The sequence below is a fragment of the Varanus komodoensis genome, unplaced genomic scaffold (assembly GCF_004798865.1).
Source record: "Varanus komodoensis strain SLA01 unplaced genomic scaffold, ASM479886v1 scaffold11, whole genome shotgun sequence".
Lineage (NCBI taxonomy): Eukaryota > Metazoa > Chordata > Lepidosauria > Squamata > Varanidae > Varanus > Varanus komodoensis.
Window position 1 is genome coordinate 13654481 of NW_025335317.1, and position 18825 is coordinate 13673305.

General features: G+C 47.3%; 1 protein-coding gene across 2 annotated transcripts; it reads left to right on the plus strand.

Annotated features, from left to right (window-relative positions):
• The first annotated feature begins 683 nt into the window (after positions 1 to 683).
• LOC123018183 (protein ZNF365-like) lies at positions 684 to 17821 on the plus strand. Of its 2 annotated transcripts, none has more exons than XM_044420037.1 (5): positions 684 to 771; positions 4041 to 4792; positions 10898 to 11078; positions 15441 to 15478; positions 15616 to 17821. In XM_044420037.1, the coding sequence occupies exons 2-5, from the start codon at positions 4056 to 4058 to the stop codon at positions 15863 to 15865; spliced, it is 1206 nt and encodes a 401-aa protein (XP_044275972.1). In that variant the 5' UTR covers positions 684 to 771; positions 4041 to 4055; the 3' UTR covers positions 15866 to 17821. The 2 variants fall into 2 exon arrangements, with proteins under 2 accessions (XP_044275972.1, XP_044275973.1); XM_044420038.1 differs by having other exon boundaries at positions 15619 to 17821.
• Positions 17822 to 18825: the final 1004 nt, after the last annotated feature.

An 18825-nucleotide genomic window follows, 5' to 3' on the forward strand; every position in this document is an offset into this window, starting at 1 on the left:
GCCACTGATAGCCCCTTTCCCAGGAACCTGTCCAATCCCCTTTTAAAGCCACCCAGACTGGCAGCCATCACCACTTCCCGTGGCAGAGAATTTCATAGTTTAACTATATGTTGTCTGAAGAAGTACTTCCTTTTATCTAAACTTCCAACCCTTCAGCTTCTACGGTGCCCCCTGGTTATGGGAGAGAGAGCGAAATGACTCCTCTCTACTTTCTCCTCTGAGCAGGTGCAAAATGCATCCAGAAACGACTTCTTCTAGCATTTCCCCCTGGCCTTTCTTTTCTTTCTGTTTTTGTCAGGCAGCGAAGTTTTCTAAAAAATAAAGACAACAAAAATAGCATCCGGGCAGTTGTTGACCCACACTGGGGCGCAACTGAGTTTGGGCGCCCTCTCCCAAGGGATTAGAAGGATGAGTTTCTCGATCCGTGAGTGCAACCAAGCGCAGCTGCCCCCAGCCAACGCCGGCTCTGCCCACTGTGCCAGCCTGCCCTGCCCTGCCGTCCTCCGCCGCTTTCCACGCGCTTGCTCTCCCCTCCTCTCGGGCTCCCCCTCTGCCTTCGCCCGGAGCGGACCCGCCCGCCAGGCGCCCGCCCTCGCTGCGGGTGTGAATGAGTGGGCGAGAGGGGCGTGCGCAGGCAGCGCGTGTGACTGCGCCGGGTTTTCAGCGTGATTTACGGCTCTGCTGAAAACCGCTTTTCCCCGCAGCGGCAGCAGCAGCAGCAGCAGCGCCTCCACCACGACCAGCCTCCCGGCCGCCGCAGCAACAAGTCGGGTAAGCGCCGCGCTGTGCGCCGCAGCCTGCAACGAGGGGGCCCCGGGGCGCGTGGGGCCAACCCGGGCAGGCAGCGGAGCGGGCTGGGAAGGACCCGGAGCGCGGCGGCGCGAGAGGCGTCGGAGAGCAGGGCCGGGAGGCGGGCAGCGCCGGCCGGGAGGCGGGCTGCACTGCCGAGCCTTGCAGAATGCGCGGCCGGGGCTCGAAGCGAGCCCGCTGCGCTGGAGACGTCTGCAGGCTGGCCGGCGGTGCTCGTCCTCCATAGACCGCCCCCGCAACCCTTCCCGTCGCCAGGCTCTTGCTGCTCCCCAGCCCCCCGCCCCCCCCCCCCCCAGCATCCCTTATGGGCCAAAAGCCTCGCGCGCGCTTTTTCCGCCCATCTGCAGAGCCGCCGCTTCCCGCGTTCACCTTGCTGCTTCCCGCCGCGCGCGCGCGCTCTCCATGCAGGGAGTTGATTTGTCATCGAGGAGGCCTATTTTTCCGGCTGCTGCCCAACTTGAGAGACTGGCCCCCCAGTACCCTTGCACCCCACCACTCTCTTGACCCGAACATGACACTATAAAAGGGGATCTCTGGTAGGAAATCAGTCACCTCTAGGACAGCACCTGTATAAACCACGCACAACCTGGCGCTCCGCAGAGATGTGTTGGCCTGCGCATCTCATCATTCCCAGTGGCTGGAGATGATGGGTTGCAGCCCAGCACAGTTCTCAGGGGGCAGTTGGGAAGGCTGCATGTTCCCTGTGGCATGTTTGAAAAATTTCTTGCCTTAATGGCACCTTGATTTTTGGGTGTTCCAAAAATCTTTTTGTTGCTCTCTTTAATGGATGCGTTTTTGCAGGATAACGGGCAGCGGCAGCCTTGGAGTGATTTGCTCTGTTGAGATTTGAATGGGATTTATGTAATTTCTGTAATTTGTTTGACACTGTCCTTGATCGGCATGTCCCCTTATTTGCAGAATTCTTGGTTTTTACATACAAGACACCTTTGTGGGGGGGCAACCCAAAGTTAAGCACATTAAACTCTTAAGTAAATTCAATGGGAAGCCCATGGTCTCCCACTGGGAAACATTTAACTTTGGCAGAGTCGTGCCCAATCTGCCGGATGGTTAGCACCAGAAAGCCTATAAACATATATGATCCCATGAGCCAGTTAATCATCCTTCTTGTTACTGATCCAGTTTTTATCCCATTTCCGGGCTCAGGGTAGCTAGCAGTGGACCTAAAACAAAAACAAACAAAAAAACCAAACATACACACACGACCACAATGAAACGTGATAACCAATGCAGGTTCTTAAGGATTTATAATAAGCATTTATTGTGCCCCCATCCTGCCATTTCTTTGGAAAACTCAAAGCAGCTTATATGATGCTGCTAAGCATTTACTTGGCTTGCTTTGCCTTCACAACAAAATAATACTGATTTTTGGATCATATTTATCTAGGCCTACATTTCTTTTTTGATTCTAATGTTTCTAGCCCTCATTACTGTGGAGGAAAGACCAGACACAATCCTATGCATGATTATATATAGCAAAGTCTTAAAATTCCCAGCATTCCCCAGCCAGGATGTGGGCTGCAGGTTGATCACTTTGTAAACGGACTGTTGGACTAGAGAAACCCTTGTTTGATCCTTGCAGTCAGAGAATGTGCAGCTCCAGCTCTCTTTACATTTTTTTCTAGTGCTTTGGCCATATTAAAGAAGTGATTTACAAAAGTTTGCTTTGTTTCTGAGTGTTGTTATTGTTGCAGAGTCAGACTATTAAAGCCCAGTCCTGTGCATGTTTACTCAGATGTACGTGTTCCACTTCCCTTGAACTCATTGACTGCTTCACTGGAAAGCAGTGGTGGGCAACTTGTGGCCTTCCAGCTTTTTGGCCTACAACTCCCATCAGCCCTTGCCAATGTTGGGAATGAGAAAGACAGTTGCACACAATTCTCAAGGCTGCCTGGCTGGTCTTTGGAGGGGGGGAGGGGGGAGGAATGTGGGGATGAGATGGCCAGGCTCCCCAGATGGGCAGGCAGCCTCTGAGAATAGCCAGGATGTACAGTTAGGGGGAGGGAGCTAGGAACGGGGGAGTTTTTCAGAGACAGATGAGAAGGATTTGGTTCTCCACCCCATGATGCAACCTCGGCAGAGGAGGGAGGCTGGCCCAATTAGAGGATCTGCATGCAGAGGAGGTGGGTTTGTTTCCAGAAGGTGCTTCCCAAAGAGATGGGGCCCAGGCATATGCATAAGGAAAGGTCTTGGAAGTGAATACTAGATTGGGTTCAACAAACCGCTCTGCACGTGCTCAGAGATTCACCCGGGATGTTTTGTGCTTCTGGAAAACACTTTGGTCAGTAAAGAACATTTTGCAAGAAAGGTCTGTAGCTTTGCATGGGCAAAGGGAGGGACTCTAGCTCACAACAGCCGGGGATGATGGGAGTTGCAGGTCAAAACATTTGCAGGGGCACAAGTTGCCCACTTGGGCTTTAAAGCAAATGTACATAGTTCGGAATGCAGCTGAGATTATTCTGTCCTGGAATAATGTGCTGGAGCTGGCAAATCCATGGTATTTTAGTGTTGCTACTTGAAACCTTTGCAAAAAGACATGCTTGTAAAAGAAACTTGAACTTTCTGAAGGTAAAGCCTGTTTTATACCACTCTGCAAGGATGACTTCACCCTATTATTGCCTCTTCCCACACATTGCATTCTTTTCTACTATGTGAGCCCAATTCTGTTCTCTAAATCCCACAAAAAGCACATTTTGGAATGGAATTAAATTGCCCCACAAATGTAGGCAGATTTCATTGAGCTGCATCATTGATTCCAGTTTTAAAAGGCTGGAAACCTGTGAGTCATGTTAAGTTGTCAGCATCAAGCTTTCATCAGCCTGGGCAACATGGCCAATAGTCAGGAATTATGGGAGCTGTAGTTCAAGAACATCTACAATAGCTTTCCCTTACTCAGTACCTCCTGATGTTTTGGATTCAAAATCCCATCAGCCTTAGAGGGATGATGGCAGTTGTAGGCCAAAATGCCTGGAGTTCCACAAGTTTCCCAGCTTGTTTTTAATGCCAAAGTCCAAAACCATAGGATAAAAATAGGCTGCCTCAACCTGATAACCTCCAGAGATGAGCACTACAACTCCCATTAACTCACTAAGATTGGCGGTGATGGGCACTATAGTCCAGTGGATCTAGAGAATACAAGGTTGAGCAAGGCTGGCAAAAAGGCATTTTTAAAACAAATCTAACAAGTTTGTTCCTATTTCCCTTTTTTCTAGGAATTTTGGAAAGTAATGCAACAGAACACTTTTGAAGAAAGCAGATACCCCTGGCAGGAGTCGTTTGAAAATGTCAGTGTCTGCCTGCCATTTCGTTGCCCACGGTGTGGGGACCATACCAGATTCAGGACCCTCTCTTCCCTGAGAGCCCATCTGGAGTACAACCATAGTTACGAAGACAGCGGCCTCCTGACAAAATGCAGCCTGTTTTCATCCCTCAAAGATACGGACCTGATCGCTTCTTCCGAGCCCCTGATGCAAGGGGACCTTGGGGACAGCACAAGCATCGTGAAACCAAAGTTGTCCTATCTCAATTTCTGCGATGGGGCACGAGAGAATATGAAGAACAGGAAGCTGTTGGAGGTGGAAGCTGAAAGGCCGGTGTCTTATGGGTCAAATTACATGTCAGGAGGGTCCACTGACGAACCGGTTTCCAAAGCAGGGTTGCCAGCAGCGACCACAGACTCCAAAGCCTCCTTCGAGGCTCATGTAAGAGAGAAGTTTAACAGGATGGTGGAAGCTGTCGACAAAACGATTGAAAAGAGGATCGACAAGCTTACCAAAGAGCTGGCCCAAAAGACGGCTGAACTCTTGGAGGTTCGGGCTGCGTTTGTGCAGCTTTCGCAGAAGAAGCAGGAAGTTCAGCGGCGCGAGAGGGCCCTCAACCGGCAGGTGGACGTCGCGGTGGAGATGATTGCGGTGCTGAAGCAGCGGCTGATGGAGTCTGAGGAAGAGCTCCACAGGAAGGAAGAGTAAGTGGGCAGGTTGGAGCAGGAAGGGCTCCTTTGTGTGCAGGAAGAGATTTGGTAGGACCAGAACAACAAGGCTGCTTCTTGTGGGCCCAGGTCCCATACAGAACCAGCTCTTCGGACCTGGTGCTCTGCAGATGTATCAGATTACAGTTTCCATCACCCAGCCAGCATAGACAATAGTCAAACAGGGTACCAGATAGAGGGAGGGTGGTATAAAGCATCAACACTACACCACTCCAGCCACTCCACCATTGCATTCCTGTCCATTCTCCAGAGCGTGTGGGCAGTTCATGTACTTCAACGTGCTTTAGCGAATTCCTTCATTCTTTAGGTCTGGACTTGCAACTCGCTTTCCCAAACAAAGGTTGGCCACCTCTGCTTTAGGAGACACCTCTATATTAATATACAGGGCACTAGAAAGATGCCTTGTGTCAGCACATGTCATGTTGTCACTCTTTGGCTTCGTGAAACAACTCAGTTTTGGCTTACAGAATGTCAGTTTTTTGGTTCTATTGGCTGCAAAGAAAAGTCTGAGAAATTAATTTGCTGCCCCATTTCTGTTGAAGTCGCTCTGAACCTTCCAGTTCTCCCTAGTGCCTTCTACTTTTTCTTCTGCCATGGTTGCCTTCTCCTTCCCCAAAACCTGTTCCTGTAGTCCAAACACTGTATGCTCCCATTTTTTTGGGAAACATACTGGAATAGGAATAAAATCTTACTACCTGAGCAGATGTGTGCACTTCTAGATGTAATTAATTACAAGTTGGGTGTGGGCTGTTTAAGCCAAAAGTAACCCATACTGTCCAAGTTCAGATGTCGTGTAGCAACCCTCAGTTGGCCCAATGGGAGGTGGAAAAGTCAACATGACCTTGGAGTGTGCCTGACATGGGCTGAGGCAAATCATGGGCTAATGCCACTGGGGTGATGAGCTTAAGAAAGACAGTGGCTAAGAGATTTTAAGTGCTTTCAAAGTGTTCTTCTTTTCCCTGCTCTCTGGGACACTGTGGCTCTGCCTTTCATAGGAAACAGCTCAGGATTGAAGGAGAGGAGCTGCCGGAGGTACTCTGGGCCACAGACAGGCTGTAGGTTCCACACCTCTGTTTTGTACCTTCTTACCCACTTAAGGAAGTATGCAACTGGTTCTGAAGCACAGGTTTTAGTAGAAAAAGAAGGCATGCCTCAAGATGCCAAAATTCAAGTCCAGGTATCATCAAAGTCATCCAAAAGAATTTGATAGAACTTTTTAACCAGGGTGAAACTTTTATGCCCTCACGTCATCTTCTGGGATGACCTGCAGAGGGGGAAGTTCTTCTACAAATAAATACACATAGTGAGGGTACAGAAACAGGCTCACCAGAGTACCAAACTGGCCCTCTAGAATTTTCCAGACAACAGCATCCCATTCCCTGCCATCACTGATCCTTTGGCCTTTTTATGCTGCCTTCTCCCTACTGAAAGTTTAAAGGGCTTATTTTTGGAATCAAGAGCATCAAGTGACAGCATGCTGGAAGTTTGGACCCATTGCTGTTTGCCTTTGGCCACCCGCTTTTGCTGTTTGACCTGCGCATCACTGGAATGCAGCTCCAAAATGACCTTTGGGCTGAAAGAGGCTCAGGAATCCTGATGCAGAAGCTCTTTCTGTTCTTCTGCATTGCAACTTCAGGACTAGAGAGAAAGGTGCTGTTTCCAAGTATTATTGAATTACATTTATTTCTCACCTTTTACCTCTTGAAAGGAACCCAGGGTGACTTACAATATCCTCTATTTTACCCTCAGTACAACCCCGTAAAGGAGATTAGGTTGAGAGTCCATTACTGGTCCAAAGTCACTCAGTTAGTTCTATGCCTGAGTGGGGACTAGAACACAGATCTCCTGAGTTTTAGTCCCACATTTTAACTGGTCCCAAGTAGTCCCCTTCCCCAGTTGAATAGCAAGTCAGTGCTGCAAAAGTCACCTTGGAGGATCCTGTCTGGGAAAGAATCATAATTTGGTTTCCTGCCAGCATTCATAGCAGATTCCAGAAGAATGTCAGCAATTTCAGCTCATCTAAAAATAGTTGTGTACTGTATTCACTAAAAATGCAGTAATTGCCAACCCATTGTTTAAATATGGATCACTCTACGATCTCAGCCTCTGTCTGGCCACTCCCTGGTGTTCCCACTGACAGTCGCTACCCAATGAAGGATGATGCATCTGTTGTCATAATAGTATTTGCGAACACCATTCACATCATTCACACAACTTTGAGATGTTTCATTTAAATGCATGGTGCTGCAGTTCCCAAAATTGGCCAGCCCAATAGCTGGGAGGTTTAGATCAGCTATCCTAAGCACTGTTAACTCCACAGGAATGAATTTAGTGGACTAATTTCCAAGTAGACAAGGTGAAGAACTTCCTGTAAGCAGTCTAGTACTGGGAAACAGGCATAAACAGTTTCCCTACACGAACAGTGGTACTTGAGTTCAACACTGGCACACCCATGATTTCCACAGTTCATTTATTTATAATTGAATTTATTGTCTGCATTAACCAATAGTCCAGGAGGACCCTCTGTTGCAGGAGATAAGTGCAGATAAGGTGCTTACATAGAAAAAGAAGCAGGAAGATGAGGTAGGAGGGAGCAGCCATGCTCTTTTGTGTCCATCATATTTTGGTCCTTCTGCCCACCAATAAGTATATCCTGTGTGAATGTGGCACGAGGTTAGAGTATTGCACTGGGAACCGGGGAGATCCAGGTTCTAGCCTCCAGTCAGCCATGGAGCCAACTGGGTGACTTTGGGCCAGTCACCGACCCTCAGCCAAACCTACCTCACAGGGTTGTTGTTGTGAGCATAAAATGGAATGCAAGACTATGTAAGCTGCCTTGGGTTCCTCACAAGAGGTAAACAGGAGGGATATAAATGCAAAGTCATAATAGTATCTAATGCACACTGATGGCCTGAAAGCAAAACCAGCTTGCTTTCTGTGAGTGAATATTTGCAATCTTTTTTGTCCGTAGCCAATCAGCCAATTGTCTGTTTACAAGCATGCTCTTAGGACAGTTCAGAAAGATCTTTTGCAATAAATCCAGGTTCTCCTTGATGGAGGCTTTGTGCCTTTACGTGCGTGCGTTTGCATGTGTAACTAAAGGACGTTCCATGTGGTTCTGCTGCACTTGTGAAGCAGTGAGATGCCTCAGCATAACCTGCCATTTATACAGTGGCACCCAGAGCAAGATCGCATTGCTCGGGCAGGTGCAAGCAATATTTTGGACTGTGCAGACGCTGGGCTTCAATCCTGTAGGCACCTGCCAGGAATTAAACAGCACTGAACTCAACAGGGGACCCTTTTGAGTAGACATATTCAGGGTTACGTGTCCTGATCCTTTTCCCACTCATGCTGGAGGGACATCCATGTGGAACCGGCACGTGGAGTCCTCTGCTGAAAACATACACGGTACCATTATGCAGACCTTTGGCCAAACTGATTTTCATGTGATGCTGAAAGGCCCCATCCTGTTTGGAACTGAATAAAAGAACTGCTGTGTTTACATACTGGCTTCCACAGGGGCCAAGAGAAAAACGAAGTCATCGTGGCTGCCTGCTCAGGAAATGTTGCAAACGCTAAAAGCTGAGCATACCATGTTCTCTGAATATGATTTATTCCCTTCTGCATTTGGTTGCCTGCCTTGTGCTTGCCAAGCCCTGCCCTGGGGCTTAGGGACGGCCAGGCCCTGCAAAGAAATCCACGGAGAATCTGAGCTTTCCTGGAAAGGGCTTGTTATGCAGCGATGAGCACCCATCTTGTGCTGTATCCTCCATCTAGAGCCAGGCTCTTGTTCTTTTGCTGGCTTTAAAAGAAACAGAACATAGAATAGCAGAATTGGAAGGGGCCGTGAAGGCCATCGAGTCCAACCCCTTGCTTTTGCAGGACACCACGTTGCACCGTCCCACTCAGGCGGCTGTCCAGTTTCTTTCTGAATGTCTCCAGTGTGGGAGAGCCCACCGCCTCCTCAGGCAGCTGGTCCCACTGTCATATTGCTCTGACAGTGAGGAAGCTTTTCCTGATGTCCAGCCTGAATCTGGGTTGCCGCAGCTTGAATTGATCATTCTGTGTCCTACACTCTGACATCAGCAAGAAGAGATCTGGACCTTCCTCTTTGTGGCAGCCTTTGAGGTACTTCTAGAGGGATCTCATGTCCCCTCTCAGTCTTCTCTTCTCAAGGCAATGAAACTAATGGCCTAGACATGCTTTCGTATTTATTTATGCATTGTTATATTCACATCCTGCCTTTCTCCCTTTCAAGGAACTCAGGGTGGCTTACATCATTCTCCTCTTCTTCTCACGCCTATCCTCAAAACCACAACCCAAAGATTGGGCCGAGAATCTTTGACTGACCAGTGAGCTGCATGGCTAGGCAAGGACTAGAACCCAGATCACCTGAGTCCCAGTTCTGTGCTCTGAACCACTGCACCACACTGCTTCTCCCTCTAGAGAGACAGAGAAATATCTTACGGATAAGATAGAAATTAAGTGTGTGGGGCCAGGGGTTTGCAGGGCGGGGAGAGACAAATGGGATTTAAGGTAGGCGAAGCAATGTATATTGTGGCAGCGACTTAACAATGGGAAAGTATAACCCATTCAGGAAGCCATATGGCTAATGAGGCAGGTTAGAAATCTAAATAAATCAATAAATCATTACTGAATCATATCAAAGGCCTATCTGGTGCAGTCTTTTTTCTCATAGTGCCTAGCCAGATGGAAAGGCCTTCGCATGGAATAATAATAGTAATCATGTCAATATACATGCAGCTTTTTTGCCACTGAGTCATCTTCAGAATGGCTTACAGTCAGGAAAACAGATGACTATGCTTGGAAGAGAGTACTTACTGTTCAGAGAGAGAGAGAAAGAAGAGGCAAGGGTTTTGCATGAGGACTAGTGAAATGTGCCGGCATGGCTTCTTGTTAGTAGTACTGATTGGTTTCTTAGCTCCTGTTCTTTTTAAAAAAGAGAGAACCCAAGGTGACAGTTGTAACAACATTAAAATAGCTAACAGCATTTTCCATTAAAATAACATGTTGTTGTGGTTGTCCGAAACCCATCAGTACAATAACTAGGTATGAAGTTGCCCAGCAAAGCTACCAAGAAATCAGTACTGCCTCAAGTACCAACACCATCACCATGGGGTGGAGTATTCTGGCAGATAGGTCCTAGGCCAGTTTTGAGTTTGTGTTATTGTTCCCTGAATCCCTGCAAGGATCAATTCACAAGACCATCTGCTCTGCTCTCTGCTCTCTCTCCCACAATTGGTGTGTTTGTTTAAAGGAAGCATCCAGTTGTTCGAAGGCATCTGTCCCCACCACCACATTTATACCCAGCTGTTCTTCCTCTTGGAAGGGATTCAAGGCAGCTTACAAAACTCTTTTCTTCTTCCGTTTATCCTCACAACAACCCTATGAAGTAGGTTAGGCTGAGGATATGTGACTGGCCCAAAGTCCCCATACTTACCATGGTGAAGTACTATGACTGGGATTCAGGCAACACAACAGACTAACAATGGTTTTGTAAAAAAAATGCCATGGCTTGTTGTGTTGTCTGCAGCCAGTATATTTTTGTTTACCGGTTGCCAGGGGAAAATGAAGGCATGTGCTTATAGCATTTGTGTTCCCGTGGTGGGTGGCTGGTTGCCACCAACGGGAACACAAGTTGGACCCTAGTTCCGATTCAGCTTGGAACTTCTTATGTTTATATGCCACTCCTCTTTTCAAAATTGGCGGAACAGCCACCCTGCCACTGGAAGTCTCTCCCTTCTGCAGGAAATCTACCCCCACTTCACAGAGGCCTGGCTGGTGCTGCTGGTGCAAGATCAAGGCTGGGAAAAACACGGCACAAAGAGGAGGAGAATCTTATCTTTGTCCCCTGGATTGTTATTTCCAGAAGCAGCGCCTACCTGGCCAGGCCAAGCAGTGCCGTTTGCTTTTTCAGTGACGTACCATGCAATCCTGGGATGGTGATGTTGCATCTGATGACAGCTATACCTGTAGTCCTGACTCTTCCAAATTAAAAGAAGAAAGGCCAGGTTCTTTGCAACAGCAGTTCCAACAGAGCTGCATTTTTTGTCATTGCAGAGAAGTGGTTACCTTTAATCACTTCCTGGAGGAAGCAGCAGAAAAGGAAGTCCGGGGCAAGGCCAGGCTCCAGCACTTTATTGAGAATCTGCTACAGCGGGTAGATTTGGCGGAAAAGCAGCTAGAATATTACCAGAATCAGAAGAGCACAGAGGACTACAGCGATGTCCACGAATACATGGTAAGCAGAAAACGGCAGTCTCTCTGTTCTTACGTTGCACTTTGCTGTACCAGGGAAGTGCAAACGGGATTGTAATTAAACAGATGCAACCAGAATGGACACTTTGCTCAGGGCTTTCTGGTAAGTACTTTAAAATACCACTGCCCCTTCTGGGGTTTATGGTTTATTTACATTTTAAGCTCATGTTCTGCATAAGCAGCCGTTGCTGTGCTATTTAATAAGGCTGTGAGATATCCAGGTATTATTGCTTTTCTAAATCCTTTACCTCCTGCAAGGAATCAGAGAGAGAGAGAGAGAGAGAGAGAGAGAGAGAGGGAGGGAGAGAGGAAGAGAGGAGGGAGAGAGAGCATGGATCGCTCACCCTTGTGGTTTCATCCTCACAACATCCCTGTGAGGTACGTTAGACTAAGAGGCAGTGGCTTGTCCAAGACAGCTGGTGTGTTTGATAACTATGTCAGCCAACCTTCCCGTCAGGCCCAGGATGCAGGTGGCAGGCACCTGTGGCTGCAGCTCCAGGACCAGGAGTGGATAGAGAACCCGGCATGCTGCACTAGGACCAGAGGGGATGGCAGAGCCAAACATGGCAGGACCAGAGGCCAAAGCAAGGAACGGGCACCTGGAAAGATCGGGTCAGACCAGAGGCAAAAAGCAGATTCAGAATCAGGCTGGAGGCCAGAGCAAGCCGCAAAGCCGCTGCAAAGAGGGCAAAGCTGAGCAGTCTTCCGGAGCTCCGAGCAGGATTGGACCGGCTCCAGCCCTTGCGGCTGCGGTCCTGGTGCTGCTGAGTCTCGTGGGTTTAATCACGCTGCGCACAGCTTCATGCCATTGGAGAACTGTTCCAGGGCTTCGGATCCTGACACCTTCCCAGCCTGGCCTGGGGCCAGATAACCTGAAGACTTCTTTCTCCCCATATATGCCTGAGCCCCGTCCAAGGAAATAAGTGTTGGGAATGGACTAAGCAGTTGTTCTTGAGGTGCCTTCCAAAGTCAGGCTTGCACCGAGACTGTGGATGAGGATGACGGAGGCTGGGAAATGGGGAGTGTGGGAATTGAGAGGGTACAGGAGGGTGTGCGTGGGTCAACGCTGTTGCTCCCACGTGCTCAGATAGAGCATGGGAACAGGCAGGGCTTGGAAGAGAAGGAAGGGGACAAAGGGGAGGAGGAAGTCAACCCCATTCCCTGTCCAGTCCCTGACCCCGTGGCACAGCACTGGACAGAAGAGCCACCCAGTTACAGATGGCCTGCGTAGAGTTAGAAGGTTAGTCCTTCTCAGAGGGTGGAGCACATTAATACTGAAAAGAGGGGTTTTCAGAAGTAGTGTCTCCTCTCGGTTCATAACAAATCAGTCTGTGTATGCTTAGAGACTAGTCTTCCAGTAGCTGTAGCTTGCTAGTGAGTGAATTGGCAATAAAGAGCTGTTTTGGAAAGAGACTGCCTGTTGAGTTGCAGGGTTGAAATGGATAAGGGTGTGTGGCTACTGAGAGGAGGGGCTTTTCTGCTGTGGCCCCCTGTTTGCAGAACGAACTTTCCAGGGGGGCTCACCTGGCACGTGCATTGTGCTTTTGCCAGCATCAGGCTGAGTGTCTTATTTTTCCAAGAAGTTTTAGTCTTTCAGTCTGGGTGGCTTTAAATCCTTTGCTGAATTTCAAATCTTTGCACTGATGTTAGGTTTTATTTTGGCTTTCACTTTATTTTGTGGTGGAGCTTAAAACCCTTTTTAGGCTATTTGATTTTGCATTTTATGGTTTTAATTGCTGTGAAAGACCCGCAGAGCTTGGGCCAGTGGGTGGTAGAGAAATAACACCAGAAACATAATATTTCTCAAAAGCCAACAAAACCAGTGGCTGGTTGGGGAAGAGTGTGCGGCTCTGGAGAAGGATCTGGGGAACCTTGCGGGATCAGGCAGGCTGGATTTGTCCTGGGTCTGAGTTTCTGCAATTCTGCCATAAGAGCACAAGAGCATCAGACCAAAAGCCTATTTAATCCTAGAAGCTGTTTCCCAAGATAGCCATCCAGCTGTCCCAAAGGGAAGAGGCACCCCTGTGAGATTACAAGCACAGTGGCATCCTCCCACTTGTGGTCAGCCACTGAGAGCCAGAGTGGTGTCGTGGTTAAAAGTGCAAGATTGGGACTCAGGCATTCTGAGTTCTAGTCCCCGCTCGGCCATGGAGCCAGCTGGGTGCCTTTGGGCCAGTCACAGACTCTCAGCCCAGCCTGCCTCACAGGGTTGTTGTGGTGGCAATAAGATTGAGAGCAGCAGGAGGAGACTGCTGTAAGCCTCTTTGAGTTCGTAAGGAAAAGGTGGGATCTGAATCTAATAAATGATAGAACAAAATGGCAGGGAGTCCTATGGCCTCAGGTACTGGAGGTGATATGTAGGGCTTCCCAGCACTTTACCGAGGCTGCCTCCTCTGCTTTCTCTGCAGGAGGATTAGAGCATTCTTCACCCAAAGTTTGAATGGGCAGGGCACCTTTATGCTCCTCTGTGTTCCATTGTACAACACAAGGTGGCGCTCTAGTGCAGAATAACACCTCAGACATAGACTGGGTCTCTAGCTAACGGTGGCGGCATCTAAGAAAACCCCTGATGTTTCTCCCCCTTTAAAAAGAAACAAAAAAATGCCTGGAAAATTCAGAAGTACTAGAGGAGGACGCCTTGCAAAGGTCCCGCAGACTTCCTGACCACCCAACAAGGTCTTGTGTAGAGAAGCTTGTATGTGTCCAATGTTCCATAGCTCTTGGACATCTAAGTGCCTTTTCAAATCATTTCAAGGGCATCAGACAGTTAGGGAAGATGATGATGATGTCCATCTTGCACCTGCTGTTCAAAAGCCTTTGCAGGATTCAGTAATCTTTTCAACACAGGGAAAATCTGCTTAATTAGTGGTGACAGTGGGATCGAAAATGAGCGTGCGTCCCCGCTGGGGATGATACCTCTCAGCGTATCTCCTCCATGTCACGGACAAAAACGTTTCTCGTTCTACAGCTTGAGTTTAATCTGAAGCATCAGATGCCCCTTTTAAAGGAGAGGGAGCTATAAGCCAGGGTAAGGGAGGGCGCCCATGGGTTCTGCATGATACCGCCACACTATCTCAAGTGAACCATGGCTGCTCATTAGTTCAGGAGATGCACAATAGCAACGGAAAAGCCTTTCACCAGAAAATGCCTTCAAAGCTGTGGCTTGAAACAAAAAAGTGATACCTTTTATTGGACCAACTGAGCAACACTTCTGAAAGGCATGCCAGACGAAGGAATGCCTTCAACGGACTTCGTAAATTCCTGCTGGTCAGTATATTGTCTATTGCAACATTTATACTTCAAGTACAGGCAGAATTCTCTCTCTCTCCCCCCCTCCCTCCCCCCTCCCCTTTGTGTCTGATAATTCATGAGAAGCTCAGAAATGGCTATTTATGCAGGACTCATGTTCCTGAGCATCTTGGTTTTAATTTAAAACAAAAGTTTCTAGCCTTTATGCCTATAATTGCGGGCCTAAAAATGTTGGCAATGCCTGCTCAAGTTTCCAGAGGCCAGGAGGTTTTTCCTTCCATGCCCTGTATGGCTCCTTAACTCTGTTCATGAATAATAGTAGTAGTACCAGAATAAATTATGCAGATTGCATACATTGCAGAATAATCATGTAAGATATAATCAGTTCTGCTGATTTGCCCAATCTGCATAATTTAGAATGTAATTTATGCATGTCTTCTTGGGAACCATTGAATTTCTGAATTAACATGCATAGGGTTGGACTAATCTAATAAAGATTGCAGAATTCAATTTATCTTGATGCAGAATTTGAATTTATGTTACACATACTTATTAGCACCAGATTACACACAGCCTGCATTATAGGCCTTTCTTGGAAGTTACAAGTAACACACATCAAACACAGTTGTTGAGAAGTTACCTCTATTAAAATTAATGGAAACTTGGGGGATAGGAATAGGAATTTTTCATCTTTTTTTTAATCAGATGCATCCATCAAACTGATTCCATGCTAAGCCTATCCAGATCTGATTTTATGATATGTAAAAGCATTCTTAAATTCATCAGTGCAAATCCAAATCAGATCAGACGACTCCTAGGAAAAGGTTTTTCAAAATCTGAATTGTTTTTGCTGTTTACAGTTTTATTTTATTTCTGCATCTAGATAGCTATTGAAACAGAAAGCAATTTTTCAAAACATGAATATAGGCTGCAGTCTTGTACCCGCTTATTTGAGAAGAATCCTGGTTCAAAGCGCAAGGATTTGTTTCTGAGTAAATCTTTATAAGATGGCAGTATTTGAAGATAAACAGATAAAGGATGATCTATTTAATATCTGCTCATGTCAGTTTGAATAATGTGTTTTCCTTTGTTTTAGTTTACAGATATGTCATCCAGTAAGAAACCCCGATGCCTGTATGTATCCTTAATATAAAACAATACTTTTTATAATACATTGCTAAGCCTGTTCATCCTTTATATTATATTTGCAGGGTTATCTATTAAATCTGACCTGTTCTTCCCGTTCCCCCCTCCCCTTTCCTTCGTATCAGCAGACGAGGAGCTCCGCATGCTTTTTATAATAACGCTGATGCAAAACCTCATTCTCTCCAGAAAGGACGCATGCACCTGAAGAAAGCCAAGGAAGAGAAGAGCTGTGCTCACCCAATTAAATTATTTTATGAACCTGTTGACTGCTCAAGGGACGTTTGGAGACCTCAGAAGAAAGGGGATGTGGCAAATGCTGCTCGGAAGGTTAATGCAAAATCAAAGATCAGTAAAAAAAGCAAACAGCTGTACTAAGCAACCACCTAACCTATTCTATCTATTAATGCATAATGCAAGATCTGATAGCGTTGAGCTACCACAAAGAAAGATTAACAGCACAGTGCTGTGTGTGCTTACCTGGAAGTAATTCCCATGCAGTTCAGTGGGTTCTCCTTGGTAGGGGTGCCTCTGAACGCAGTGTGGCTTGCTTCTGCCTAGACAGGCCTAGTAGACCTCGTCACACCCATTGCTTAAATGCTATATACGTCCCTGTTTGTTGGGGCAATGACTTGATATATTTAATAGATTATAATACTAATACATAAATATAGAAGACCAATTTAACTGCCTCATTTCCAAATACTTTAGTTGTGTATGTGAGGTGGCAGTTTATTTTTGCAAGAGCTTATTTTGATCAAGTCCAGCATTTCCCACTGTTGTTATAATTGTGTATGTGTTTAGAATACAACCACCAACGTTACTTTTGCCCCCATTGAAAGGAATCTCTTCTGCTTGGCACCTTGATCAATTAACTCTGCTTCCGTTGCATTGTGAGCAATTGAGCCAGAAGAAGTGTAAGGAAGGAAGACTGCAAGCTGAAACTGCTCTTAGCTGAGGGATTCCAGGGCATGCATAGGATTGATGGCATTTCTGCAAGAACAAGACGCTTTGGGGGATGTGGTTGGCTAATTGCCCCTGTTCCTGCCTGCTCCTGCTATCACTTCCTCCCGTTAGATAGGTCAGCTGGTAGGATCTTCCTGGAAGCTGCATTTTCTTGGGGACCAAGGGACAGAAAAAAGGCATTCATTTGCTTCTAGCAGCTGCATCTCTGCCCCACTTGGAATAGGTAGAATAGGACCCCCAGTCTAAATCCTCAGAACCCCCTGCACCCCCTGCTAGGCTCCCAATGTGAATCTGAAGGGGATGAGCAGTCAAGTGAAAATGCAAGCAAGGATCTGGGTGGACACCGGTTTAAAGTAATGTCTTTTTCGGCGCCAAGACAAGCATCTGGGGTGACTGACCCCTGCATTTCCGTACCGGCCTGCAGGAGACAACACAAAGATCACCGTGAACTGTGCAAAGAGCAGGGTGAGGTTCTCAGCGCTCTCTCCTCTCAGTGGCTTGGGCAGAAAGATGGGGATTCATCCTTCCTCACCCTTCCCATAGAGCAGGATGGTTACTCCGGTGGTATGGACCCCGCTGCAGTAAAGCACCACAGTGACATATTACTGTGCCTTTGACTGTCAGTGCAAAATAGGGAGCTGTTCATTTATATCCCATTTATATCCCCACTCTTGGCCAGAGCGGCTCACTTTCTGTTTTGTTCCACCCTCCTGGCTTTACAGGTGAGCAATGGATTCAGAGTTGGGGCTCCCCAGTTGTAGTCTGGGAGGCCATGAGATCCATTGAATGGGGGGATTGTGTGCCCTTAACCCCCTCCTGTTGTGTGACTTCATTTATATATTCACATTCTCATTTGCTGCTTTTAACTGCCAAAAGCTTTGCTAGGTGGCCTTCAGCTTCATGCTGCAGCCATTTGGAGTTCTAGGACCTTCAGGGCTCTCTGTTGGCATATTGCTCTTCTAAAGCCAAGTTCACAGGCAGAACTTGCTCCCAACTAGACCTTCCATATACATTAATATTTTCGTAGGGTCGAACTCAGTGCTGTGTTACCCAAGCGAATGACCTGAGAGAAGTCACCTGGAAGGATATTACTACACTGTGAATGCACAGGTGCCTCAGTTTGGCATGTGCCTGGAGCTGCTCTTCACTTCCTATCATCATCATATCATCATCGTCGTCATCATCATCTCCATTTCTATACCACCCCATAGCTGAAGCTCTCTCTGGGCAGTTTACAACAATGTATAAAACAAAATAAAATACAATACAAATAACAAAACAATGTTAGAAGGACCAAGATAACCCCCTCAGGCCTTTGGATAGCCAAGGAGATCTTTAAAGGCCTTTGCTTAGAGGACTGTCTTGACCTGGCATCATAAAAATGGCAAAACTAGGCAGGCTGTCGGTGGGAGGTTGTTCCCAAGGTTGGGGGCCATGACAGAAAAGGCCCTCCCCCTCGTTGCCACCCCCTGAGCCTCTCGGCGCTCAGAGGAGGGCCCCAGTGGTTGAGCGTGCTGTCCAGTGATCAATAAGTTGTTCAGGTTCTTCCGTCGCATGGCAGCCCTCACAAAGTCCCCAACTCGGGCGAAATACCATGCTTTCCCCCAGTAAATGGAATATTGTCTCCTTAGGCAGGTTTGGGAACTTTGATGCTCTGTGACAGGTATGGACAACATACCTGTGAGCTCATCCTGGCAAATAATGTTGTTTTGCTATTTCTGCTATTTCTTATGGATATGGATGGTTTTTTCCTGGACTTCCGCATTCGTAACTCTACTTGTTCTGAGCATGGTGATGGTCCAGGATCTTCACAGCTTGGCATCTGGCACAGCAAGTGAAGTACATGACCGGTAGATTTGAAGATGCTACAAGGTCTCAAGAGCAGGCCAGTGTGGGTCTCACTTAGAGGAAGCAGGAATACCAAAAACTCTGGAGATTTTCAAAGGTTAGGGCCAAGTACGACTATCTGTCCAAAAGGGTTGGCACAAGATAGCAAATCTTAGCCAGGCAACCCAGATACAATATGAAGCTTGCTGTTAGTCGCGAAGTCGCGTCCGACCCATCGTGACCCCATGAACAACATTCCTCCAGGCCTTCCTGTCCTCCACCATCCCCCAGAGTCCACTTAAGCTTACACCAACTGCTTCAGTGACTCCATCTAGCCACCTCATCCTCTGCCATCCCCTTCTTCTTTTGCCATCTATTTTTCGCAGCATTAGGCTCTTCTCCAGGGAGTCCTTCCTTCTCATTAGGTGGCCAAAGTATTTGAGTTTCATCTTCAGAATCTGGCCATCTAAAGAGCAGTCATGGTTGATCTCCCCTGGGACTGACCGGTTTGATCGCCTTGCGGTCCAAGGGACTCTCAGGAGTCT